This window comes from Macaca mulatta, chromosome 19 (assembly GCF_049350105.2).
Source record: "Macaca mulatta isolate MMU2019108-1 chromosome 19, T2T-MMU8v2.0, whole genome shotgun sequence".
In the NCBI taxonomy this organism is placed as follows: domain Eukaryota; kingdom Metazoa; phylum Chordata; class Mammalia; order Primates; family Cercopithecidae; genus Macaca; species Macaca mulatta.
Genome location: NC_133424.1, coordinates 65,405,312 through 65,432,641, shown reverse-complemented (window position 1 = coordinate 65,432,641; position 27,330 = coordinate 65,405,312). Strand labels below are relative to the sequence as shown.

The 27,330-nt window shown below is 44.5% G+C and overlaps 2 protein-coding genes across 2 annotated transcripts; one reads left to right on the top strand and one right to left on the bottom strand.

Moving 5' to 3' along the window:
• Nucleotides 1-1,876: 1,876 nt before the first annotated feature.
• On the bottom strand, nucleotides 1,877-4,259 carry LOC144337280 (uncharacterized). The gene is made up of 2 exons (XM_077981714.1): nucleotides 3,874-4,259; nucleotides 1,877-3,606 (listed from the first exon to the last, which is right to left on the bottom strand). Exon 2 carries the CDS (start codon nucleotides 3,443-3,445, stop codon nucleotides 2,339-2,341), a length of 1,107 nt encoding a protein of 368 aa, XP_077837840.1. The 5' UTR covers nucleotides 3,446-3,606; nucleotides 3,874-4,259; the 3' UTR covers nucleotides 1,877-2,338.
• LOC720381 (uncharacterized) lies at nucleotides 1,932-23,719 on the top strand. The gene is given in 8 exon segments (XM_077981295.1): nucleotides 1,932-1,976; nucleotides 7,106-7,161; nucleotides 14,829-14,955; nucleotides 15,683-15,766; nucleotides 15,769-15,798; nucleotides 19,947-20,127; nucleotides 20,129-20,369; nucleotides 20,371-23,719. Coding segments are annotated over 8 exon segments (2,271 nt in total). The 5' UTR covers nucleotides 1,932-1,945; the 3' UTR covers nucleotides 21,892-23,719.
• Nucleotides 23,720-27,330: the final 3,611 nt, after the last annotated feature.

The following is a 27,330-nucleotide window of genomic DNA, read 5'->3' as shown; positions in this document are numbered from 1 at the left end:
ATTTGGCAACGGGCATCTTCCCAGACGCTGGCGTTACCGCTAGACCAAGGAGCCCTCTAGTGGCCCTGTCCAGGCATGACAGAGGGCTCACACTGTTGTCTTCTGGTCACTTCTCACCCTGCCCCTTCAGCTCCTATCTCCATATGGCCTGGTTTTTCCTAGGTTATGATTGTAGAGCAAGGATTATTATAATATTGGAATAAAGAGTAATTGCTACAAACTAATGATTAATGATATTCATATATAATCATACCTATGATCTGTATCTAGTATAACTCTTGTTATTTTATATATTTTATTACACTGGAACAGCTCGTGCCCTCCGTCTCTTACCTCAGCACCTGGGTGGCTTGCCGCCCACAGCTATTATGTTGTTATATGAGTTAATACAGGTAACGTATTCAGAATAATGCCTTGCACATAGTGTTCAGAAAAGTCAGTCATTGCTATTGCCATTATCATCACAGTTTTTACTTCTGGCCAGTGTTTCTGTAAAGCCACTGTGGACCTTGTCATCTCTGAAGACATCATTCATGCTTTGGGTTTTTATTTGTATATTGATTGTATTGTCCACAAAACTGAAAACTCCACACAGATTTAGAGGCTATTATAACTACTTAGGGAAAAGTACAATGAAACAGAGAGACATAACTTGCTCAAAAATGCCTTCACGCTGGGCGCGGTGGCTCACGCCTGAGATCCCAACACTTTGGGAGGCCGAGGCAGGCAGATCACGAGGTCAGGAGTTTGAGACCAGCCTGGCCAACATGGCAAAACTCCATCTCTACTAAAAATACAAAAATTAGCCGAGTGTGCTGGCAGGCACCTGTAATCCCAACTCTCTGGGAGGCTGAGGCAGGAGAATCGCTTGAACCCAGGAGGTAGAGGTTGCAGTGAGTCGAGATCATGCCATTGCATTCCAGCCTGGGTGACAAGAGCAGGACTCCGTCTTAAAAAAGAAGAAGAAGAAGAAGAAGAAGAAGAAGAAGAAGAAGAAGAAGAAGAAGAAGAAGAAAAACCCAAAAAACTTCACGTGTTTAAGAATATAGGAAAAACTGATTCAGTTTCTTCTACTATTCTCTCACAACACAGAACGCTACTGTTAGCCCAGAGGTACTGGGTTTTCCCACACACACCAAGCAAGCAATCCTGCCACACACACCAGGTGGGTGTTCTCTCATTCCGTTCCATTTTGACACTATCTGCCTGGACACGGCATCAGATCCCACACTTTGAGGGCTCAGTCCCACAATAGTGCACACATTTCAATGCCAGTCTCAAGCACAGGTTGTGACCTGTGCTTACTGATCAGATATAAATCCTGGAGTCCCTTGACCCCCTCCTAGGGTTCAACGAATTTGCTAGAGTGGCTCACAAAATACAGGGAAACACTTTACATAGATTTACCTATTATAAAGGATATTACAGAGTTGACAGATGAACAGTCAGATGGAAGGGATCAGTGAGGTGAGGCATGGGAGAAGGGGCGTTGAGCCTTGGTGCCCTCCCTGGGTGCACCACACTGCAGGAGCCTCCAAGTGTTCACCTATCCAGAAGCTCCTCTGAATCCTCTCCTTTTGCGTTGTTATGGAGCCTTCATTACATATGCATGATTGCTTATATTACTGCCATTGGTTACACTTTTAGATAGGCTAAGTGGTTTTGTTTGTTTTTGTTTGTTTGTTTTGGTGAGACGAAGTCTCACTCTTGTCACTCAGGCTGGAGTGCAATGGCGCGACCTCGGCTCATTGCAACCTCCGCCTCCCGGGTTCAGGCCCCGCCCCTGCCCCGCCCCTTCCCCGCCCACCCTATGCTCTCAGTCACTCCCGACGCCTGGCCTTTCCCCCCCCCCCATCCCGCCCCTTTGCCCCGGTCCGCCCAGGCCCCGCCCCCAGCCGCCGGCTCCGTTTACTGCACGGGCAGTTTCTTGCAAACCCGGAAGCAGATGTCTTGGAGTGAAGGCTGTTCCTCGCCGCGTGAGTTTCCTTCTATCTAGATTAAACCTGCGTTTCGGAGTCCCCTGCATTTCCCTACACGATGTCCGGGGGTTCCTATAGCCCTTGAAGTCCCCGCACGGCTCCCTCCATGCCGAGTAAATTCAGACGTTGTCGCGAGACTCTGGGGGTCGCATCGCTTTGGGTTAAAATCACACAGGCTGGTCCTGCCCGCGGTATTTCGGCTTTCAGACCATGCAGACGCCTCCTTTACTGCGCCGTTTCCTGCTTAAAACCCTTTGCTGACCTCTACCCCGGGAAGTCCTCATCCGCGAAGTGGGTGCAGGATTTTGCCGTCCCCTAACCTCGCCCTAGAGCCGTCCCCTAACCTCGCCCTAACCTCGCTACTGGAGCGCAGTGCCGCAGCCCCAGTCCCGGGGAGGCCGCGTCCTCTGCCTGCTCCTGGGATCCTGCAGACCCCACCCCTCTCCTAAGGCGCCGTCGTCCCCCACCTCCCTCCTCCTCGTGCCGGGCCCTGCTGCTCCCCAGGCCTGCCCTTCGCAGTCACCGCTTCCCCTGAGCCCGCGTTGGGGAAGGTTCCTGGGGCTTGTCGTGTGACACCCGGTGTTCTTGCCTGTCCAGCTCCACCCGCTGGAAAATGTGCTCCTCCAGGATGCAGGCGTCTTACTCCACACCCTCCCTGTGAATGTGTGGGCCAAGGGGATCACGAGATAGAGAAAGGGGCTGAGAGAAAAGCAGAGAAACGGAGACAGAGGAAAGAATGGGGGAAACCAATAAACATGGCAAAGTAGAGGATGGGTCGGGATTTGCAAAGAGACAGTAAGGGTGAAAGAAGTCGCTGAGAAAGTAACAGCATGGAGAAACAACTGGAGAAATGTAGAGAAAAGCTCGATGTCTAGAGAGATGAAGGACAGCAAGGTAGGGAGAGGGGCAGCTCCTCCGACAGAGAGTGGGGGAGAGAAGCGGGGATTTGGAGCCAGGACAGACAGCAGCGTGGTGCTGGGACAGCAAGAGGGGGCAGCCGGTGACAAGGAGAGCAGAGGGAGAACCACAGCAGGGGGAGACCTGGGATCTGGGGGTGCCAGAGAGTGGGGACAAGGAGGTGAGACAGGCAAGAGGAGATTTAACAGAGCAGAGATAAGGGAAGAAAGAGGCAAAAATATATGGAAATTGGGGACAACCAAAAGATTGGGGTGAAAGAGGAATAAGAAGTGAAACAGGTTGCAAGAATGGAGCAGAACAGGTGGAAGAGAAGGAATAGAGGGAAGGAGAAACAGCAGGAAAGGAGAAGGGCTCAAAATGAGGAGCAGCGACCCAGGCTGAAACACAGACAAGAAAAAAAGCCAGAGAGAGAAGAAGAGAATGAGAGATGTACAGAATGAGGGAGGAAACACACAGGAAGGAAGAAAGAGGGGGACTTTGGCCCAGATGCATGGTGGTTTCATTGGGTATGGATAATTACATCGTGATATATTGATTTCTGTGTCCATAATCTAACAATTTTTTTTTTTTCTTGAGACAGAGTCTCTATTGCCCAGGCTGGAGTGCAATGGCATGATCTCAGCTCACTGTAACTCCGCCTCCCATGTTCAAGCGATTCTTGTGCCTCAGCCTCCCGAGTAGCTGGGATTACAGGCATGCACCACCACACCTGGCTAACTTTTGTAATTTTAGTAGAGATGGGGTTTCACTATGTTGACCAGGCTGGTCTCGAACTCCTGACCTCAGGTGATCCACCCACCTCAGCCTCCCAAAGTGCTGGGATTACAGGTGTGAGCTACTGTGCCCGGCCCCTAATAATCTAACTAATTTGGCCGGGCGCGGTGGCTCAAGCCTGTAATCCCAGCACTTTGGGAGGCCGAGGCGGGTGGATCACGAGGTCAGGAGATCGAGACCATCCTGGCTAACATGGTGAAACCCCGTCTCTACTAAAAATACAAAAAACTAGCCGGGCGTGGTGGCGGGCGCCTGTAGTCCCAGCTACTCGGAGGCTGAGGCAGGAGAATGGCGTGAACCTGGGAGGCGGAGCTTGCGGAGCTTGCAGTGAGCCGAGACCGCGCCACTGCACTCCAGCCTGGGTGACACAGCAGGAGACTCCGTCTCAAAAAAAAAAAAAAATAATAATAATAATAATAATCTAACTAATTTTATATGTATATATTTTGTTTCTGTTGTGGAGATGCTGGTGAGAATTGCAAAAGTCCTGTCTGTGAGACATGTGCATTTTATAATTCCTGGCATCAGAGGTTAGCTTCTATTTGCAATCTCTATTCTACCAGAGGGCAGTGACTTGACTCATTCAGTTGTCCGTCACTCTCTTTCCTTTTCCTAGGATGGGGTAATATGTAGGCAAGTGTATGAATGAGGAGGAAAAACGAAAGTATTTTTCCTCCCCTCATAATCAGCTAATGAACACTAAACAAAGAATGCATCGCCTCTCGTCACCAAAATGTGTGGGGTGGGGATTTCTCCCCACCAACATGCAATTCTTCAACAGACACTACCTGACTGTCCTATAATTTAATTCAATTCGGACACTATCTACCCAGAGTTAGCATTAGATCCCACTAGTTGAGGGTTCCCACTTCAGATGCCAGCCCCAAGTCCCAGATTTTGAGCTTCGGACCCATTGAGTATAAATTGGGGATTCTCCTTATCCCTTCCTGAGGTGCTATTATTTGCCAGAGCAGCTTGTAGAACTCAGGGAAACATTTTCCTTGGTTTACCCCGTTGTTTTTTGTTTGTTTGTTTGTTTTTGAGATGGAGTCTTGCTCTGTCACCCAGGCTGGAGTGCAATGGCACGATCTCGGTTCACTGTAACCTCCGCTTCCCGGGCTCAGCAATTCTCCTGCCTCAGCCTCCCAGGTAGCTGGGATTGCAGGCATCCGCCACCATGCCCGGGTAATTTTTGTATTTTTAGTAGAGAAGGGGGTTCACCATGTTGGCCAGGCTAGTCTTGAACTCCTGATCTCAGGTAACCCACCCACCTTGGCCTCCCAAAGTGCTGGGATTACAGGCATGAGCTACCGCGCCCAGCCTACCCAACTGTTATAAAGGATACTACAAATCATATAGATGAATGGTTTTAGCAAGTTAATTGAATCCAAGGAAGGGGTTAAGAGAATGACGGTATTTATCTGGTGAGAGTGTAGCCAAGAGTTACTACTAGCATATAGCACACTGAGATCTTCACCTGGGAGATCTGACAGTGTCAGAGTGGGGTGAAATTGTACGACACCCCCACCCCCACCCCTGGGAGTCCACTGCAGAACTGGTCATTGTGGGAAAAACTACACACATTTCGGTGACTGCAGGTGAAGTATTCTGGGTTGAGTGTGACAATAGTATGAACAGGTTGATTTTTTCCTGTCTCAAACAGTAAAGGGAAGAGCTCTCCAACAGGCCCACCTACCTGTCTTTTTTTTTTTTTTTTTTTTTTTTTTTGAGACGGAGTCTCGCTCTGTTGCCCAAGCTGGAGTGCAGTGGCCGGATCTCAGCTCACTGCAGCTCCGCCTTCCGGGTTCCCGCCATTCTCCTGCCTCAGCCTCCCGAGTAGCTGGGACTACAGGCGCCCGCCACCTCGCCCGGCTAGTTTTTTGTATTTTTTAGTAGAGATGGGGTTTCACCGTGTTAGCCAGGATGGTCTCGATCTCCTGACCTCGTGATCCACCCATCTCAGCCTCCCAAAGTGCTGGGATTACAGGCTTGAGCCACCGCGCCCGGCCCCACCTACCTGTCTTAAGGCCTGCGATCTCAACTCAGTAGGTACTGGGAATGGACTGTCCCTGCTCCGGGCTGTTGCTGGTTCTTCAGTTGTGCACACAGTCTCAGGACGGTGGCACTCCCTCCTCCACTGCATCAACTTTTACTTCAAGGGAATTATTTTGATGAGCATATCCAGATTAGTGGTCTTGTCTATTCACACACACACACACACACACACACACACACACACACACGCCCGTACCAACACACGTGACTAAATTTTGTACCTTTTTTAGAGATGGGGTTTTGCCATGTTGCCCAGGCTGGTCTCAAACTCCTGAGCTCAAGCATGAAGCAGTCCACCCACCTGTGCCTCCCAAAATGCTGAGATTACAGGCAAGAGCCACTGCACCCAGCCTCAACATTCTTTGGAGGTGGGAAAAAAATTGTTTGAAGACCTCAGCCCTGCCTGACCTGCTCCCCTAGGACCTCTCTGACCTCATCTCCTGCCCGCGTCCTCCTCGCTCCCTCTGCTCCAGCCACTCAGGCCCCTTTCCTTTTCTGGGGTGCCCAAGTTGCTCCTGCCTCAGGGCCTTCACATGGGTGGTCCCTGTGCCTAGGACTCTGGCCCCTCAGCTGCAGGTGCAAACACCCTTCCTAACCCAGGTGTTTGTTCTGATAGCACTTCCTCAATGGGGGCTTCTGTGACCCTCTCCCTGACCCCCGCTTCCGCATTCCATCCCCACCCCCAGCCTCACCTCTGGTCCACAGTGGCTGTTCTGCATGTTTCTCTGTCTGCTTCACCTTCCACTGTCTGGATCCTGGTGACAACAAGGCCCCCAGGGAGAGTAGAGCCAGAAGGTGGGGGGCTGTGCTGGGCTTGGCCCCTCTCAGCGGAGCTCAAGAACGCTGAGGCATTTTGCGATTACATCTCTTATGCCCCCTTAGCAGAGATTTTCATTCAAGTAAGTTGCAGCCCAGCTTCAATGACATTTAAGATTGGTTCTATTCTGTTATTCTGTATCTACCACTGAGCACCAGGGCACTGCTGCTCGTTTCTGAAGGCTGAGATCAGCCTGTGATCCACAGAGGGGAGCGGGGCTGTGCTTTGCATGGGGTTTGGTCAGGGCTGGGTCTGTGCCCTGAACGGAAGCTCGTTCCAGCTCAGCTCCCCACTGCTGCAGCCTGTGTGCGGGCCTCTCCAGGCGGGGAGCAGATTCTAAAGAAAGAGGTCAGAAACTCACTTGCTTTTCCTGTAGGAGTTTCTTAGCCCTGCATCTTTTCTGGTGCAGTGGGCGGCAGAGGACCATCTTTCCACAGGGTAAGGTCTTCCCTGTGTATGAGGTTATGGCACAGGAGGGGGTGTGTTGATTCTAACCAATAAACAGCATAGTTTTGACATTCAGGATTGAATTCTAAAGTCTCTTTCATGTTACCCAAGGCAGAACCCTGGAAGAAGAGGAAGAGGAAAGCAGAGGAGTCAGGGATGGCTCCTCCTCAGGTGAGATGATGTTCTCGGTGGATTGTTGTGTCTCCTTCCTTTCAGAAACGCTGGGCCTTGGAGTTGGGAATCTTCTCTGAGTCTGAAGCGTCCTGCCTGACAGGTTTGCTCACACTCACCCGTGCCTTCCCTCAGTCCCTCTCATCTCGCTTAGATTCCATCTCTCGTGACCCAGTGACATGAACTTGGGAAGAGGCGGCACTGGGCATCGTCGTCCTGGGAAGGGCTCACACCAGACATGGATGGAGATGGGGTGAGGGCCCCGTGGTGTCAGTGCTGTTGGGCAACGCAGATTGTTCAGGCCATATTTGAATATATTGCCAGCTCTGTGTAAATTCTGATAAGAGAAGCTGGTTATGAAGGCAGATGTTACTGTGCACAAGCACTCACGAAATGCTGTAAAATGAGACCACTGTGGGGAAAGCTTTGTAGCCTCATTTATATTGCATTTGATGCCGAACAAGTGAGTCACTGTGTTTATCTGACTCCAAACTCCTTTTTTGTTTGTTTGTTTAGACAGAGTCTTGCTCTGTTGCCTAGGCTGGAGTGCAGTGACGCAATCTCAGCTCACTGCAACCTCTGCCTCCTAGATTCAAGTGATTCTCTTGCCATGGCCTCCCGAGTAGCTGGGACTACAGGCGTGCATCACCATGCCTGGCTATTTTTTTGTATTTTTAATAGAGATGGGGTTTCACCATGTTGCCCAGGCCGGTCTCCAACTCGTGAGCTCAAGCGATGCACCCGCCTCGGCCTCCCAAAATGCTGGGATTACAGGCATGAACCACTGCTCCCGGCCTTCGTTACTTATATTCAACCAAGAGAGAAACTTATCCCTCAGCCAGCGCCCTGAAAAGACAGAATATGGATGAATGTTTTCATACTTTTCCTCTTCCAGGAGAAATGGGAAATTGGTGTTTTTCTTGCAGTGACACTGCATCATGCCAGGGTAAGGCCACTGTGAGCAGATGTCCTGTATTTTTCTACTAGACTTCTGTTAAGAGTTCCAACCTCTTAAATGGTTACTGGATTTCTCACAAAGGCAGTTGGTTCATATATTGTTACTAAATTTGTGTCTCCATGGTGGAGGTAGTGTTTGGGAGTTCCTATTCCTCTATTTTATTGACATCATCACTTTAGTACAGTTTTATAATTTCTTTAAATAGGTGTGGAAATGTATTTTAATAGCTAGCATTGTATCATTCCTAATGTACTCGTGAGATGCGTTGTATGTTTAATGAGAGCTGCTAAAGAAAGAATGAAGATTGTTTTCACAGTGTTGTTATTAGTTCTTATACTTCAATGCGTTCTTTTCCTAGGTTGTGAGTATGTCATCTGTTAGTTTTAACAGGTCTAGCTCCTACTTTACCATTTTCTTGGTCTCAGCTCAGGCATGCTCTGAAGTGGGCTTTAGCTGGAGCCCTGGTGAGCCCTATTTTCTCCTTTTTTATTTTTGATACAAGGTCCGGCCCCGTCGCCCAGTCTGGAGTGCAGTGGTGCAATCTCGGCTCACGGCAGCCTCCACCACCTGGGCTCAAGCCAACCTCCTACCTCAGCCTCTCAAGTAGCTGGGACTACACGTGCATGCCACCACACCCAGCTAATTTTTATATTTTTTGTAAAGATGGGGGTCTCGCTATTTTGCCCAGGATCATCTTGAATTCCTGAGCTCAAGCAATCCACCCGCCTTGGCCTCCCAAAGTGTTAGGATTACAGGCATGAGCCATCGCGCCCAGCCCATTTTCTCCATTTTAATTTAGAGCAAATGCATCCAGCATTTACTGCTTGATTATGTGTTTGGTGAAATTTTCTTGTTTAATATTAGCTTTTGGGTGTTTTTCAAATTTCCTTTTTGAACCAATTTTTAATTATCCAATAATTTCTTTGAGTAAATATCGTTGCAATATATACTTCTTAAGTCTATTAAATTAATGTATGATATTAAAAAATGTCCTAACCTTATGTTATGATTTCATGAGTAAAATAAACTAAAACCTCCATTGGGCTTTTGTTTTTTTTTTTTTGTTTTTTTTTTTTTTTTTTTTGAGGCGGAGTCTCGCTCTGTCGCCCAGGCTGGAGTGCAGTGGCGCGATCTCGGCTCACTGCAAGCTCCGCCTCCCGGGTTCCCGCCATTCTCCTGCCTCAGCCTCCCGAGTAGCTGGGACTACAGGCGCCGCCACCACGCCCGGCTAATTTTTTTGTATTTTTAGTGGAGACGGGGTTTCATTGTGTTAGCCAGGATGGTCTCGATCTCCTGACCTCGTGATCCGCCCGTCTCGGCCTCCCAAAGTGCTGGGATTACAGGCTTGAGCCACCGCGCCCGGCCTGGGCTTTTGTTAATGCCTAAATATCTAAATTTAACTGGAAAAAATGGTATCAGTATTTTTAATAATTGTATTTAATACCAATTGGAGTACAAGTTCTTACATATTTTTGTTTTAGCATTTTTACAGCTTAACTTACAAAAATGTTTATAAACTAAATTAAATACAATTCATGCATTTTAATTGTCCCAGACTTTCTGAAATGCACATGAGCAAAAAAGACAACTAAAGATATCATCAAAAACAAATACATCGTTGAGACACATCTCCTTATTTCACTTAATTTAACTGGTATATGTGATGTGCGCACATGAATATGTAGATGCATACGCCCATGATTTTATAAAAGACGTACCATGATTTAAATAAATTGTATGTGTTTTATCATTTGAAATCATATTTTAAATATTTTTATGGCCTTAACTTTGTTCTCTGCTGCCTTTTTTTTTTTTTTTTTGAGATGGAGTTTCACTCTTTCACCCAGGCTGGAGTGAAGGAGCACAATCTTGGCTCACTGCAACTTCCCCCTCTTAGGTTCAAGCAATTCTCCTGCCTCAGCCTCCCAAGTACCTGGGATTACAGGTGTCCACCACCACACCTGGCTAATTTTTGTATTTTTAGTAGAGATGGGGTTTTCCATGTTGGCCAGGCTGGTCTCGAACTCCTGACCTCAGGTGATCCATCTGACTCGGCCTCCCAAAGTGCTGGGATTACAAGTGTGAGCCATCGCATCCGGCCTGTTCTCCACTATGTATTAATGAACTAATAGGATAGTAACATATGGGCATAAATGCGTTTGTGTATATGATGACCTTTGGTGAAGTTCCATATTGTTAGCCTTGAACTTGTTTCAGTTTTTCTCAGTTAGGTGACCTCGTGTCAATTTACTTTTGGAGTGTTTAGTTAAAACAACTCAAACACCATGTTTCCCTCTGCTCTCACACCAACACCACAATCCACACAGAAGACTTCTGTGGCCACATGTGAGGGATTTCTCCCCACCAACAAACAGAGAGCAACCAACTGGCTGTCCTCCAGTTCAGTTCCAACACTTGTCTGCATGAAGATAGTGTCACATCTCACAGATTGATGGCTCAGTTCCCAATTGCACGTCCAGGCCTCTGAAACTTCTGACCGACCAACCTCAAGTTGAGGTTCCCATGAACCCTTCTTTAATTTGCTGGAGCAACTCTTAGAGGTCAGAGAAACACTCAGTTTTACAGGTTGATTATAAATACTATTACAGAAGATACCAGTGAAGAGATGCATAAGGTGAGGTATGGGGAAAGGGGTGCAGAGCTTCCCTGCCCTCCCTGGGTATGCCGTCCTCCAGGAACCTCCACGTGTCAGCCATCTGGAAGCTCCCCAAACCCACTGCACTCCAGCCTGGGTGACAAAGCAAAACTCCGTCTCCAAAAAAACAACAAAAAAAGAAATTTACATATTTCTACAAAACTCATAGCCACTTTTATCTTTATTTTCTCTTTTGATTCTACCCAAATTTCCAGTGACAAAGTCCCGAATTCAGTGCTGAAATTAGGCTTTTACATGTGCTTTCTTCTATAAGTGTGACATTGTAATAAAAGAAGTGGTTTGTTGTCCTTGATAATCTCATTTGGCTCCTGTGTAGTTCTTTGAGATAATTCCCTTGCTAGCTGGTTGTTTTACAAATGTGTACAAACTATATTATACTACTTTATGCAAACTATATTATACTACTTTATGCAAACTATATTATACTACATTATGCAAACTACATTATACTACTTTATGCAAAGAGACAGACACTAGTTTTTACTATATCTTTCTAGGACTTTTTATTCTGTTTTCAGTTTAAATTTGCTTACCCCTGAGATTTTAAAGTCTCTTTCTTCATAAAACACTATTTGAACTGGAATATATTAACACATTCTGTGGCCAGTTTTGCTCGACATTATTTTACCCTTCATTCTCTAACATTCTCTCATTTCTTGTACTTCTTTATTTATTTGTATTTGTTTATTTTTCCTTTTATTATTATTTTTACTTTTTTGTAGAAACAAGGTCTTGCTCTGTTGCCCAGGCTGGTCTCAAACTCCTGAGTTCAAACAATATGCCTGCCTTGACCTCCCAAAGTACTGGGACTACAGGCATGAACCACCATGCCTGGCCAACTTCTTTATTTTTTAAACCTCGTTTTCACAGTAGTTGAGAGGATTTCAGCCACAGTGTAGCATCTTAAAGACTGGGAAAATTCTTTCCTAGCCAGTTTAATGACCAAGAAACTATTCAGACCAATCTACATGTCAGTCATTCACAGTAGAATGGTAAACTAAAGAGCTGTGGGCAGCTGCTGATACATGTTGCACAAAAGGATGTTGGGAATCTCTTAGACATTGGTACCCGTTACTCGGGTACTCGGCCTCTCATTATATAAATGAATTCTTCCAAAATGACTTCCCTTTCAGAACCTTGGACAGATATATTGACTCCTTTGTGCTGATCTCAAGACACGGAGATTCTAAAATGAAAACTCTGAAGGCGCTTGACTATGTAGCCTTCCTTAATGCTTTAGGATTCCAAACCACCTACTTACTCTCTTTGGAAGATTATTCAGGGCTTTGTGAGCTGCTCTTTCAGGTAGCTTGCCTGTTGCTTAACTGATTGCTTAGGTTTAATTTTAATTCCCAGATACCTGGGTATAGGTACTTGCTCTGTCATTTTTAGCTCTTTGACCTGAGACAAGTTTCTCAGTGTGTCTGTGAAACAGCTGTCCCACAGTAAAATGGGAGCAGGTCTTTCTCTCATGGGCTACAGTGTTGTACGTGTTAGTACACATAAAGGATTTAAAATGCTACCTCGCATACGGACCTTGTTCTTAAATCCCTATCATTGCTATTGCTCTCATCATAGTTTTAAAACTCTGACTTGTTTTTTCTTCAAAGCCACTGTGGATGTTGTCATCCTTGAAGACACCACTCATTCTCTAGGTCATCTAGATGCTGAATATTACTTGATGTATCAGACATAATATCTATCTAAAGCTGGTAGAGATGAACTTGTGCTGGGCTTTTTTCTTTTTTCTTTTTTTTTTTTTTTTTTTGAGACGGAGTCTAGCTGTGTCGCCCAGGCTGGAGTGCAGTGGCCAGATCTCAGCTCACTGCAAGCTCCGCCTCCCGGGTTTACGCCATTCTCCTGCCTCAGCCTCCCGAGTAGCTGGGACTACAGGCGCCTGCCACCTCGCCCGGCTAGTTTTTTGTATTTTTTAGTAGAGACGGGGTTTCACCGTGTTAACCAGGATGGTCTCGATCTCCTGACCTTGTGATCCGCCCGTCTCGGCCTCCCAAAGTGCTGGGATTACAGGCTTGAGCCACCGCGCCCGGCCTGGCTTTTTTCTTTTGTTTTGGTTGTCCCCCTGTTGCCCGGGCTGGAGTGCAGTGGCACCATCTTGGCTCACTGCCACCTCTGCCTCCCAGGTTCAAGCAATTTCCGGCTAATTTTTGTATTTTTCGTAGAGACAGGGTTTCACCATGTTGGCCAGGTTGGTCTCGAACTTCTGACCTCAAGTGATTCCCCCACCTTGGCCTCCCAAAGTGCTAGGATTACAGGCATGAGTGAGCCACTGTGCCCAGCCGATTTTGTATCTGTATATTTATTTATTGTCCACAAAACAGAAATCCACACTAATTTAGAGGATATCATAACCTCTTAGGGAAAAGAATAATAAAACAGGATTAAGCAGACATAACTTGCTCAAGTAAACCTTAGTGTGTGAGAATATAGGGAAAAACTGATTCAGTTTTTTTTTTTTTTTTTTTTTTTTGAGATAGAGTCTCGCTCTGTTGCCCAGGCTGGGGTGCAATGGCGTGATCTTGGCTCACCACAACTTCCACCTCCCAGGTTCAAATGATCCTCCCGCTTCAGCTCCTGAGTAACTGGGATTACTGGTGCCCACCACCATGCCTGGCTATTTTTGTATTTTTAGTAGACACGAGGTTTCGCCACATCGTCCAGGCTGGTCTTGAACTCCTGACCTCAGGTGATCCACCCGCCTCGGCCTCTCAAAGTGCTGGGATTACAGGCATGAGTCACCGTGTCCAGCTGGATACAGTTTCTTCTACTACTTGCAACACAGAGTGCTTCCGTTCTCCCAGATGTGTTGGGTTTTCCATCACATCAATCAAGCAATTCTGCAGTGGACGTGACCTGGGTGTCCTCCCATTCGGTTCAATTCTGATGCTGTCTGGATATAGCATCACATCCCACAGGTATAGGGCTCAGTCCCACAAGGGTGCAGCCACCTCAATGCCATTCGCAAACACAGGTTGTGGCTTGGGTTTCTCGCTAACCGGCTTAAGTTGTAAATTCTCATGACCTCTTCGTTGGGATCAATTAACTTGTTACAGTGGCTCACAGAACTCAGGGAAACACTTGATTCATATTGATTCATTTATTGCTCAGGATATAACAAAGAATGCAGATGGAAGCAATCTATTGGGTGACATAGGGAGGAGCTCTGAGCTTCCATGCCCTCTGTGGGTGCACCACTCAAGGGGCCTCCATGTTATCATCTGTCCCAAATGCTCCTCAGAACCTTAATTTTTTGCATTTTTATGGAAGCTTCATTACATAGGCATGACTGTTTACATTATTGGCCATAGATGTTCAACTGAAACTTCAGCCCTTCTTCCCTTTTGCAGTGTTGGAGATTGAGCCTGGAAGTCCCAACCCTGTAACCTTTTATTTATTTATTTATTTTTATTTTTATTTATTTATTTTGAGACAGAGTCTCATTCTGTCATCCAGGCTGGAGTGTAGTGGCGTGATCTCAGCTCACTGCAACATCTGCCTCCCAGGTTGAAGTGATTCTCCTGCCTCAGCCTCCTGAGTAGCTGGGATCACAGGTGCGTGCCACCATGCCCAGCTAATTTTTGTATTTTTAGCAGAGACAGGGTTTCACCGTGTTGGCCAGGCCTGTCTCGAACTCCTGACCTCAAGTGATCCACTGGCTTCGGCCTCCCAAAGTGCTGGGATTACAGACGTGAGCCATGGCGCCTGGCCTAACCCTGTAATCTTGTCTTGGTCTTTCCAGTGTCCGGCCCACACCGTGAAGCTATCTGGCGGCCTTCAGCCACCAGTTAGTCTCACTGACGTACAAAAAGATACTTATCACCTCACAGATTTCAAGTGAGCTCTTTTCAGGAAAAGGGATGAAGATCAAATCTGTATGTACCATGATCACAGCCTGGATGTGTCAGTCTGCTTACTTGAATTGAACCTATCTTTACAGCTCTCTCCTCTTCTCGTTTTATGTGAAGATTCAAATTTGCCTCATAGTCACTTGGTGAAATGTGTTTTTCATTTTAGGGACAGTTGACACTCAAGGATGTGGCCATAGAATTCTCTCAGGAGGAGTGGACATACCTGGACCCTGCTCAGAAGACTTTGTACAGGGACGTCATGTTGGAGAACTACAGGAACCTGGTCTCACTGGGTAAGGATGACTTTCTTTTAGAAGTCAAGGTCTGTTCTTGTGTATGTTTTCATTTTCCCTTGTGAGTCTCTTGAGAGCCCCTGCATTCCTCGATGAGGATTGATGACCTGTTGACTCAGAAATGAAAAGCCTGATCATGCAAAATCTGGACTTTAATCTTGCCGTTTCTTGAGATGGTCTGCCCACTTTGTGGAGAGTTTTAGAGCTTTGTATGCATAATACCTTGTACCAGATTTAAAATGTTTGATTTTCTGTTTTTTACTTCTGTGCTTTTGATTTAGTGGTTCATGGACGAAAGCTAGGTATCTGTGTAGTCTGGTGTTTCCTAATCACTCAGGAGGCATTCAGTGGATCAACTGTTGAAATGTTTTTCCAAATCCATCTGCAGTTTCCTCTCTTCTCATGTTAACCTAAGGGTGTAGTTCTGGAAAAGCCACAGCACATTATATTTCTTTTTCTTTTTTTTCTCTCTTTTTTTTTGAAATGGAGTTTCACTCTTCTCACCCAGGCTGGAGTGCAATAGCACGATCTCGGATCACTGCAACTGCAACCTCCGCCTCCTAAGTTCAAGTGATTCTCCTGCCTCAGCCTCCTGAGTAGCTGGGATTATAGGCCAGGCTGGTCTCGAACTCCTGACCTCAGGGTGATCTGCACATCTCAGCCTCCCAGAGTGCTGGGATTACAGGTGTGAGCTACCATGCCTGGCCTTCTTTCTTTTCGTAAGCAGGAATCTCTCCTTTTGATCTGAGTATTATCTCCTTGTTGGAACAAGGGAAGGAGCCCTGGAATGTGGACAGCCAAGAGAAAATAGCAAGTGGGAGTGGATCCGAGGTGTAATTACAGGTCAGAGTTCAGATGGGCAGAGAGAAAGCGTCGCATTAGACAGTGTTTGAGAAACACCCTGCAAATGGCAGAATTTTTTGGGAAAATAAAAGTTTATATCCTGTGATCACTGATAAGAATTTTTTTCCCTACCACTTAATGCTCTGTTCTTTAGATGTGTAAAAGTTTCTCCTTCCAACCTGCAGTGGTGCTACAGCCCAAACAGCAACACATGCAGAGTCTTGATCATGACCTACAACCGTCTGTTACTTGGTTTCTATGAACTCTTGGTTCCTTTCAAAAGGGTTGCTTTCCTCCTTAGTCTCTCCTTCTGTGCTTCATTCAATCAAAAATCCTTATTTTTCTGTCCACAGAGATCAGACGTGAGGCCTCCATAGTTATGACAAGTGCCCCTATCCATATTTTATCCCATTTCATGAGCTTGGAAGATAGAAAACGTTGGCTGCTCCTCCTTTGCACCTGGGGCCCCAGAAACTTCACAGAGCTGTCTTAAGCTTTCTTTGCCTGTTGAGGTCTCAGCTACTTCTCCTATTCCACTTTGCGACAGTTTGTGGATGTGGGTGACAAGGGGAGTGGGTTGATCTTCCGAGATGATTAGCCAAATTGTTAAGTACAATGGACAGAAACTTTCTCTTTTTGATCCCAGTCCTATATGGGGTGTGTATCCTATTTTTTTACACTTGAGCATGGGATTCATTGAACAAAAAGAACAAACCTGGAGGCATCACACTACCTTATTTCAAACTATATTATAAAGATATAGTAATTAAAACAGGATAGTACTTCCTTAAAAATAGACACATCAACCAGTGGAACAGAATAGAAAGAGTAAAAAGAAAGCCGGATGCGGTGGCTCACCCCCGTAATTCCAGCACTTTGGGAGGCTGAGGTGGGTGGATCACGAGGTCATGAGTTCGTGACCAGCCTGTCCAATATGGTGAAACCCTGTCTCTACTAAAAATACAAAAATTAGCCAGGCGTGGTGGTCAGCTACTTGGGAGGCTGAGGCAGAAGAATCACTTGAAACCAGGAGGCAGAGGTTGCAGTCGGCTGAGATTGCGCCACTGCACTCTAGCCTGGGCGACAGAGTGAGACTCCATATCAAAAAAAAAAAAAAAGTGAAGAAAAAAAACAAATGATGAATATATGGGCAGCTGGCTTTTGACAGAGGTGCCAAGAACACACAATGAACAAAGGACAGTTTTTTCAATAAGTGTAGCTAGAAAAACTCAATATCCACACACAGGAGAATGAAATGGATGTTAATCTCACATCAGATACCAAAATTGATTCAAAATGTATTAAATACTTAAACGTAAGACCTGATAATGTAAAACTACTAGAAGCAATCATAGGGGAAAAGCTACATGACGTGATCCAGGCAATGATTTTTTGGCCTTGATGCCAGAAGCTTATGCAACAAAAGCAAACAGATAAATGGGGTGGCATCTACTGAAAATCACCGCAAAGGGAACAATTAACATAATGAAGAGACAACCTACGGATTGTGAGAAAGCATTTGCAATTTGTATATTTGACACCAATTTAATATCCAAAATGTATGAGAAATCAAAACTACTCAATAGCATGAAAACAAACCAATTAAAAAATGGCCAAAGGATCTCAATATACATTTTTTTTCCTTTTTTTTTTTTTTTGAGACAGAGTCTTGCTCTGTCACCCAGGCTGGAGTGCAGTGGCACAATCTCGGCTCACTGCAATCTCTGCTTCCCAGGTTCAAGCTATTCTCCTGCCTCAACCTCCCAAGTAGCTGGGACTACAGGTGCGCGCCACCACGCCTGGCTAATTTTTGCATTTTTGGTCACTATGTTGGCCAGGCTGGTCTCAAATCCCTAGTCTCAGGTGATCTGCCCAACTTGGCCTCACAAAGTGCTGAGATTATAGGCATGAGCCTCAATATACAGTTCTTGAAGGAAGACAGACAAACAGCCAACAACATCACTACTTGCAGAGATGCAGATTTAAAGCAGAATAAAATATCATATAGCTGTCAGAGTGGCTACTGTCAGAAGGACAAAAGATATGTGTTAGCAAAGATATGGAGACTGGGGGTTCTCGTACACTATTGATTGAATGTAAATTAGTCTAGGCATTATGAAAAATTATATGGAAATTTCTCAAAAAAATAAAAATAAAAGTACTATATTATCCAGCAATCCCACTTCTGGGTATACAGTTGGCCCTTGAACAGCACAGGTTTGAATTCCATGGGTCATCTTATACATGGGTTTTTTTTTTTTTTTTTTTTTTTTTTTGAGACAGAGTCTCGCTCTGTCACCCAGGCTGGAGTGCAGTGGCCAGATCTCAGCTCACTGCAAGCTCCGCCTCCCGGGTTTACGCCATTCTCCTGCCTCAGCCTCCCGAGTAGCTGGGACTACAGGAGCCCGCCACCTCGCCCTGCTAGTTTTTTGTATTTTTTAGTAGAGACGGGGTTTCACCGTGTTAGCCAGGATGGTCTCGATCTCCTGACCTCATGATCCACCCGTGTCGGCCTCCCAAAGTGCTGGGATTACAGGCTTGAGCCACCGTGCCCGGCCTATACATGGGTTTTATTCCAGTAAATATATTGGAAATTTTTAAAGACATTTGCAACAATTTGATAAAGCAGACAAATTGCATAACCTAAAAATATCATAAAAATTAAGAAAAAATTAGGTATGTGATGAATGCATAAAGTACTACTCTATTATTTACCACCATAAAAAAATACACAAATCTGGCTCTTGAGCTGCTTGCTAGAGCCCGCTCCCACTCTGTGGAGTGTACTTCCATTTCAATAAATCTGTGCTGTTCTTTTGTTGCAAAACAAAAACAAAAACAAACCAAACAAAAACACACAAATCTGGCTGGGTGCAGTGGCTCACGCCTGTAATCCCAGCACTTTGGGAGGCCAAGGTGGGTGGATCACTTGAGGTCAGGATTTCAAGACCAGCTGGCCAACATGATGAAACCCTGTCTCTACTAAACATACAAAAAGTAGCTGGCCGTGGTGGCACATGCCTGTAATCCCAGCTAGTTGGGAGGCTGAGGCCGGAGAATCACTTGAACCTGGGAAGCAGAAGTTGCAGTGAGCCAAGATTGCACCACTGCACTCTAGCCTGGGCATCAGAATGAGACTCCGCTTCAAAAAAACACAAATCTATGATAAAAAATTAAAACTTATCAAAACTTATACACACACTTACTGCATGTGACACCATTTGCAGTCAAGAATAATATAAACAGGCTGGGTGCAGTGGCTCATGCCTGTTATCTCTGCACTTTGGGAGGCCAAGGTGGGTGGATCACGAGGTCAGGAGCTCAAGACCAGCCTGGCCAAGATGGTGAAACGCTGTCTCTACTAAAAATACAAAAATCAGCTGGGCGTGGTGGCAGGCACCTGTAATCCCAGCTACTCAGGAGGCTGAGGCAGAGAATTGTTTGAACCCGGGAGGCGGAGGTTGCAGTGAGCCGAAATCGCGCCACTGCACTCCAGCCTGGGTGACACAGCGAGACTATATTCCAGTTCTTATGTCCTGTGCTGGTTCTGAAGTAGAACTCCTCTTTTCTCTCTTTTTTTTTTTTTTTTCCAATTCAAAAGTTTTTTCTGACATTTTAAAATTGAATTCCTCCTCATTTTTTCAGTGCTATTATTTTTTTCCAATTCAAAATTACTACTTCTTTAATTATTCATTACGTATGTTTGCTGTGAGTTATTCACCATTACAGTACATCACGTTGTGCTTTAGCATTTACTTGTGCATAACAAATATGCTTTAAATAGGCACAATATAAGAATTCTTTCTCTTGAATTCCAAGACAGCCATATAAAACATATTGCCAATTGGTAGCCTCGGGTCATGGTTGGAAAGTACTCCTTTCAGGGCCAATATGGGTTTGTACAATATGAGGGTTTTGTTCACAGATTGTTTAAAACGAGGATCCCCTACTATTTGAGTTACATGTTACCACCTTTTCTTTGATAAGGAATCCTATTCCTTTTGTGTTCTGAAAAATTATGGTTCTGAAGAATCATAAGTCTGTTCAACATAACTATTACTTTTGGTGTAACATGAGGTTTTTCAATGGGAAATAATTATTAATGTACTATAATTAATTGGAAACCTGTGGTTCTTTATATCTTACAGATATCTCTTGTAAATGTGTAAACAAGGATCTGCCACCAAAGGGGAAGAACAGTATGGGAGAAGCATTCCACATGGTGAAGCTGGAGACACTTGAAAGCTGTGATGAAGCCCTGTCCTTCGAGGAAGTTCAGAAAAATACATATGACTTTGAGTGGCAGTGGAAAGATGAAGGAAATTACAAGAGTACTTATGTTGCAAAAAGAAAATCTCCCTGATAGAAGAGATCAACATGATAGAAGGGCTGCAGGAAACAAGCTTATTGAAAATCAGCTTGGAGTAAGTTTTCAGTCACATCTGCCTGAACTGCAGCAATTTCAAGGTGAAGGGAAAATTTATGAATACAATCAAGTTGAGAAGTCTCTTAATAATCGGGGAAAACATTATAAATGTGATGAATGTGGCAAGGTCTTCAATCAAAACTCAACGGCTAACAAGTCATAAGAGAATTCATACTGGAGAGAAGCCTTACCAGTGTAATGAGTGTGGCAAAGCCTTTACTGTTCGTTCAAACCTAACTATCCATCAGGTAATCCATACTGGAGAAAAACCTTACAAATGTCATGAATGTGGAAAGGTCTTCAGTCAACCTTCAAACCTTGCAGGTCATCGGAGAATTCATACTGGAGAGAAACCTTACAAGTGTAATGAGTGTGGCAAAGCCTTTAGAGCACATTCAAAACTAACTACACATCAGGTTATCCATACTGGAGAAAAACCTTACAAATGTAAGGAATGTGGCAAGTGCTTCACTCAAAATTCACACCTTGCAAGTCATCGAAGAATTCATACTGGGGAGAAACCTTACAAGTGTAATGAGTGTGGCAAAGCCTTTAGTGTTCGCTCAAGCCTAACTACCCATCAGACAATCCACACTGGAGAAAAACCTTACAAATGTAATGAGTGTGGCAAGGTCTTCAGGCACAATTCATACCTTGCAAAGCATCGGCGAATTCATACTGGTGAGAAACCTTACAAGTGTAATAAGTGTGGAAAAGCCTTCAGTATGCATTCAAACTTAACTAAGCATCAGATCATCCATACCGGAGAAAAACCTTTCAAATGTAATGAATGCGTCAAGGTTTTCACTCAGTATTCACACTTAGCAAATCATCAAAGAATTCATACTGGAGAGAAACCTTACAGGTGTGATGAGTGCGGCAAAGCCTTTAGTGTGCGATCAAGCCTAACTACCCATCAGGCAATTCATACTGGAGAAAAGCCTTACAAATGTAATGACTGTGGTAAGGTCTTCACACAAAATTCACACCTTGCAAGTCATCGGGGAATTCATTCTGGAGCAAAACCTTACAAGTGTGGTGAATGTGGTAAAGCCTTCAGTCAAACATCACAACTTGCAAGGCACTGGAGAGTTCATACTGGAGAAAAACCTTACAAGTGTAATGAGTGTGGCAGAGCCTTTAGTGTTCATTCAAGCCTAACTATCCATCAGACAATACATACTGGACAAAAACCGTACAAATGTAATGATTGTGGCAAGGTCTTCAGGCACAGTTCATACCTTGCAGTTCATCAGAGAATTCACACTGGTGAGAAACCTTACAAGTGTAATGAGTGTGGCAAAGCATTTAGTGTACATTCAAACCTAGCTACCCATCAGGTCATCCACACTGGAGAAAAACCTTACAAATGTAATGAATGTGGCAAGGTCTTCACTCAGAATTCACATCTTGCAAATCATAGAAGAATTCACACTGGAGAAAAACCTTACAGGTGTAATGAGTGTGGGAAAGCCTTTAGTGTTCGCTCAACCCTAACTACCCATATGGCAATCCATACTGGAGACAAACCTTACAAATGTAACGAATGTGGCAAGGTCTTCACTCAAAATTCAAACCTTGCAAAACATCGAAGAATTCATAGTGGATAGAAACCTTACAAAGGACGCCAGGTGTGGTGGCTCATGCCTGTAATCCCAGCACTTTGAGAAGCCGAGGAAGGCAGATCACCTGAGGTCGCGAGTTCAAGACCAGGCTGGCCAACATGATGAAATGCTGTCTTTACTAAAAACACAAAAATTAGCTGGGCATGGTGGTGCATGCCTGTAATCCCAGCTACTCAGGAGGATGAGGCAGGAGAATCACTTGAACCTGGGAGGCAGAGATTGCAGTGAGGGAGATCATGCCATTGCACTCCAGCTTGGGCAACAAGAGTGAAACTCCATCATACACACACAAACACACACACACACACACACACACACACAGAAAAAGTAACCTTACAAAGGAGTGTGGCAAGTTGTTCAGCCACAAATTACTTATTTCACAACATCGGGAATTCATTCTTGAGACAATTCTTACAAATGCAGTGACTGGCAAACTTCTGATGAGTTTAAGCATTAACAGACATCAGAGTTCATAACAGAGAAATCCTGTGAATATACTGTGTATGACAGAAGCTTTATCCAGGTTTCAGAGCTCAATAGGCATCAAAAGATATATCTTTGATGAAATTACACAAATGTAACATGCATGCCGAGACTATTACTCCTGGACTACACCTATAGCTGAGGATTCATAGGAATAATATAACTCAGTCTCTAGTTTCCTCATAACCCTCTGATATATAATCTGCTGATTTTATACACGATTATACACCTTACATGGTGGTGTTTGGGAAAGAAAGGATGGAAGGGCTCACTCACTTCACTGGGTAAGGATTATTTCTCTCCAAGCTCCTGAAGAAGAACGACGCTGCCTTTTAAAATTAAATATAGTCTGAATTAGAGAGTACTTGGAAAGGACAGAGGATAATGAACTATGATGTCACTCATCATCCTTATTGCACTCCAGGTGCCCTTCTTCTGACAGAAGGGCACTGTGGGTATGGAAAGAAATTCTCTACTGGCCGGCACGGTGACTCATGCCTGTAATCCCAGCACTTTGGGAGGCCGAGGTGGGTAGATCACCTGAGGTTAGGAGTTCGAGACCAGCCTGACCAACATGGAGAAATCCCGTCTCTACTGAAAATACAAAATTAGGTACAGTGGTGCATGCCCGTAATCCCAGCTACTCAGGAGGCTGAGGCAGGAGACTCGCTTGAATCCCGGAGGCAGAGGTTGCAGTGAGCCGAGATCACGCCACTGCACTCCAGTCTGGGCAACAAGAGCGAAACTCTGACTCAAAAAAATAAAAAAGAAAAAGAAATTCTCTACCAACAGACCATGAAATAGAGCCAAGAAGACACTTGGATTTTTATTAGAGAAGAGTAATAGCTTATTAGGGACTGATGTGTGGTACAAATAATGCAGAAAAGGCTACCTTCTCCATCAAATGCCAATAGCTGTTGCATAGCAAAGATTGATTTTTTTTTTTTTTTTTTTGAGACAGAGTCTTGTTCTGTCACCCAGACTGGAGTGCAGTGACGCAATCTCAGCTCACTGCAACCTCAGCCTCCTGGATTTTAGTGATTCTCCTCCCTCAGCCTCCCAAGTAGCTGGGATTACAGGCATGTACCACCACGCCAGGATAATTTTTGTATTTTTAGTAGAGATGGGGTTTTGCTGTGTTGGCCAGACTGGTCTCGAACTCCTGACCTCATGATCTGCCTGCCTCAGCCTGTCACAGTGCTGGGATTGCAGGCGTGAGCCACCGTGCCCGGCCGGCTGAGCATAGGAAGTTTAATCAAAGTAACCAGAATCCCATGTTTGTTACTAGGATTTACATTAACTGCTGGAATGACATTTTGCTACTATTTAATTAAGAATGCATCATAGATTTAATGTTTTAACTAATAAAATTCGATGTATTTTGTAAGTATGAATGAATCATTTCTTGCCAACGTAGTTTTATCCTACCTCAGTAGCATACTTCATAACAGATAATAACAGTGCACCATTAAGCTATCGAAGGATCTAGAATAATGATTTCCATTGTTGGATCAAACAACATATAATTTTCAGAAACTAAGCGTATTTTGGTTTTTTGTTTGTTTGAGATGGAGTTTCATTCTGTCACCCAGGCTGGAGTGCAATGGCGTGATCTCAGCTCACTGCAACCTCTGTTTCCCGGGTTCCGGTGATTCTCCTGCTTCAGCCTCCCAAGTAGCTGGGATTATAGGTGCCCGCTACCACACCCGGCTAGTTTTTGTATTTTCAGTAGAGACAGGGTTTCACCATGTTGGCCAGGCTGGTCTTAAACTCCTGACCTCAAGTGATCCACCTGCCTTGGCCCCCCAAAGCTCTGGGATTATAGGCGTGAGCCACCACGCTCAGCCCAGAAACTAATTGTATTTTGCACTTGAATTAGTCTCTCCACACTCTGCCTTGGGATACTTATGTGGTATAATGAAAATCCCATAGAAAGGATATTTCAGACTCTCACACCCTGAAGTCTGCATTGCTCTTGATGCGTATGCACTGTATTATATTTTTGCATGTCTCTTTCTTGCATGCCAAATAACACCTATGGCATTATCTTTATGTACGTGAAGTGAAAATACAAGTATAGTAAAAATATGACATTAGGAAACAAAAAGTGTGTGGAATATGGATAAAAACAACATCTCTTTTTTACCCTTGGAATGATCAGTGGCAATTGGAGAAATTAATATATATAAATTTTCTTTTAAGAATGAACATAACACAGTCAGATTTTTTTTTTTTTCCTGGCAGATAAACTACAAAGTTTGAATGTTCACCCTCATAACATTTTGGTAATTTGAACTTGTGACCTCTCTACTGGAACTGTATTGAATTTCACCTCAAGTTTGGTTGAGAAGTGTTATAAGACTGTTTATTACATAATATGGGTTTCTGGGGAAAGCTGGGTAGACTTCCAAAGCTGGTCCAAAAATGGCTTGAGAGCCCAGATAAGCAACTTGCTTGGTGTGTTATGGTTGATAAGGTGTGGGGCTGGGTTATGTTTTGTGTGGTTTGAACGTCCATCTAGTGACAAAGGAGGAAGCACTCAAGCATGATCAGTTTGACCAAATGGGCAGAACAGGAAGAGGAAGTGCAGAGCTGTAAAAGTGTTAGTAGTACAACATCACAAAATGGAGACTGACTCTAGTACACTGAATTACTTACTGTGGAAACTCCTGACATCTTGGTTTGGGAAGACCCCAGTTTTCTTTTTTGTTTGTTTGTTTTGTTTTGTTTTTTGAGATGGAGGCTTGCTCTGTCACCCAGGCTGGAATGCAGTCGTGTGATCTCGGCTCACTACAACCTCCACCTCCCAGGTTCAAGTGATTCTCCTGCCTTGGCCTCCCAAGACTACAGGTGTGTGCCACCACACCTGGTTAATTTTTGTATTTTTAGTAGAGACAGGGTTTCACCATGTTGGCCAGGCTGGTCTTGAATGCCTGACTTCAAGTGATCCACCCGCCTCCGCCTCCCAAAGTGCTGGGATTACAGGCATGAGCCACTGCGCCCCGCCCTAGTTTTCTTCATAGTAATAGTCTACATTTATTTTTCCGCTGTACCCATAGGACTCATTAAAAATAACACAACTGTTGAAAATGTTTTTGAAATCCTGTTTAGTTATAATGCCTAAGATATTTTTATACTAACTCAGTGAAAAATTGTGGAAAAGTTTATCACATAGTAAATATGATTAGGCAGTTTTACTGGAAGGGCATTTCTCCAAAGGCTATGGAAATGTTCTTTTCAGTTTATGGTATTGAGCAATATATTTCACGCTTTATGTTCGATTGTAGTAAAATTACTTTTTATTTTTTAATCTGATTTTCCCTTTTATTTTTTTTCTTTCATACATTGTAACCCAGATGAAACGTTTAATATTTTGTTGTCTGTGTTACTAAAGTGAAATCTATAGAGTGTATATAAATAAGGGTGTTGTTTGGAGATAAAATTGTGTGACATGAAAATGTACATAAGACAATAGCCGGTATAAACTAGGTTCTCTATAAACATGAAAACACGGTGTCCCTGTAAGTCTTTAGTTCTACCGGGTGATACGTTAGAAATACTGGAAAATTATTCTTTAGTTGAAAATAAACCCGGCCGGGCGCGGTGGCTCAAGCCTGTAATCCCAGCACTTTGGGAGGCCGAGGCGGGCGGATCACAAGGTCAGGAGATCGAGACCACAGTGAAACCCCGTCTCTACTAAAAATACAAAAAATTAGCCGGGCGCGGTGGCGGGCGCCTGTAGTCCCAGCTACTCAGGAGGCTGAGGCAGGAGAATGGCGGGAACCCGGAGGCGGAGCTTGCAGTGAGCCGAGATCGCGCCACTGCACTCCAGCCTGGGCAACAGCGTGAGACTCCGTCTCAAAAAAAAAAAAAAAAAAAAAAAAAAGAAAATAAACCCAATTGTCATGTGGTGACTATTTTCCACACTCTGTTATCCACATCTAATAGAACATTAAGAAACAGAAAACAAAAAATAGCCCCAATATAGACTACAATTTTAAAATAAAAAGTACTGTGTCTAGTTACCTTCTAAACGCCCATAAAGTGACTTTGAAATTACATACTTAGAAATTATTGACTTAAGCATATTTTGATGCAAAGAAAGATTATGTCAAAGTTGTTTGTGGTTAATTTCAAGTGTGGAACGTAATAACGAATATAAGCAAAAATAATGCAGTTTATCTCTATTTTAAAAAAAAATTTGCATGGTTTAAATGAGCAGTTGACTGGGCACAGTGGTTCACTCCTGTAATCCCAGCACTTTTGGAGGCCCAGGCAGGAGAATTGCTTGAGGACAAGAGTTGGAGACCAGCCTGGGCTGAGACCCCCATCTTTATAAAAATATATATTTTAAAGAACAATAAAGCAGCCCTTAGTGATCTAACTTATCGGGGGCCTTAACTTTCCCATGAATTGAGCACAGGCTTGACTCTTCCACTGGGGAGAATGGGGATTTGAAATGCAAAGGAGGTTCTGATGGGCTACTGCATTAAATTGCATATCCGTCCAGGTAGGACGGATTTTAGACGCTGCATTTCCCATTCTACTTTGCATCATCCTCAGAGATAATTTCAGGACATTTCAGTTAAATTAAATGCATTTTAATTGCAGGAATTCCTGGATCCAATCGCTGTGCCTCGTGAATCCTCCACTAAGATCCCAGTTCCTAGACCGAGATCCCCGAATCCCAGATCCCCGTTTCTGAGCTGCAGGAGACTCCCTAGCAGAATTGGGTCCAACCCGCCGGCAAACAATTTTAACATAAACCGTTTTCAACTTGGTAAGAGGAAATCATTTTGGTTTCTATCATAAGGGGTTCACATAAGTGTATTCTTTCACCTTAAAACTGCTTCAAATTGGAACGCTGTTGCCCGGGACACGGTGAACACTCCACCATTTCCAAACCGGGAAAAATCAGACTGCGGGCGAGGGCGGCAGAGAGAAGCGCAGACCCCGCCCCGGCTCCGCCCCAGCGTTTCGTCCGCAGACCCCGCCTCT

Bases quoted from the DNA above. Each gene is read 5' to 3' on its own strand.
- LOC144337280 (XM_077981714.1), bottom strand. From the start codon at position 3,445: ATGGACACAGAAATCAATATATCACGATGTAATTATCCATACCCAATG.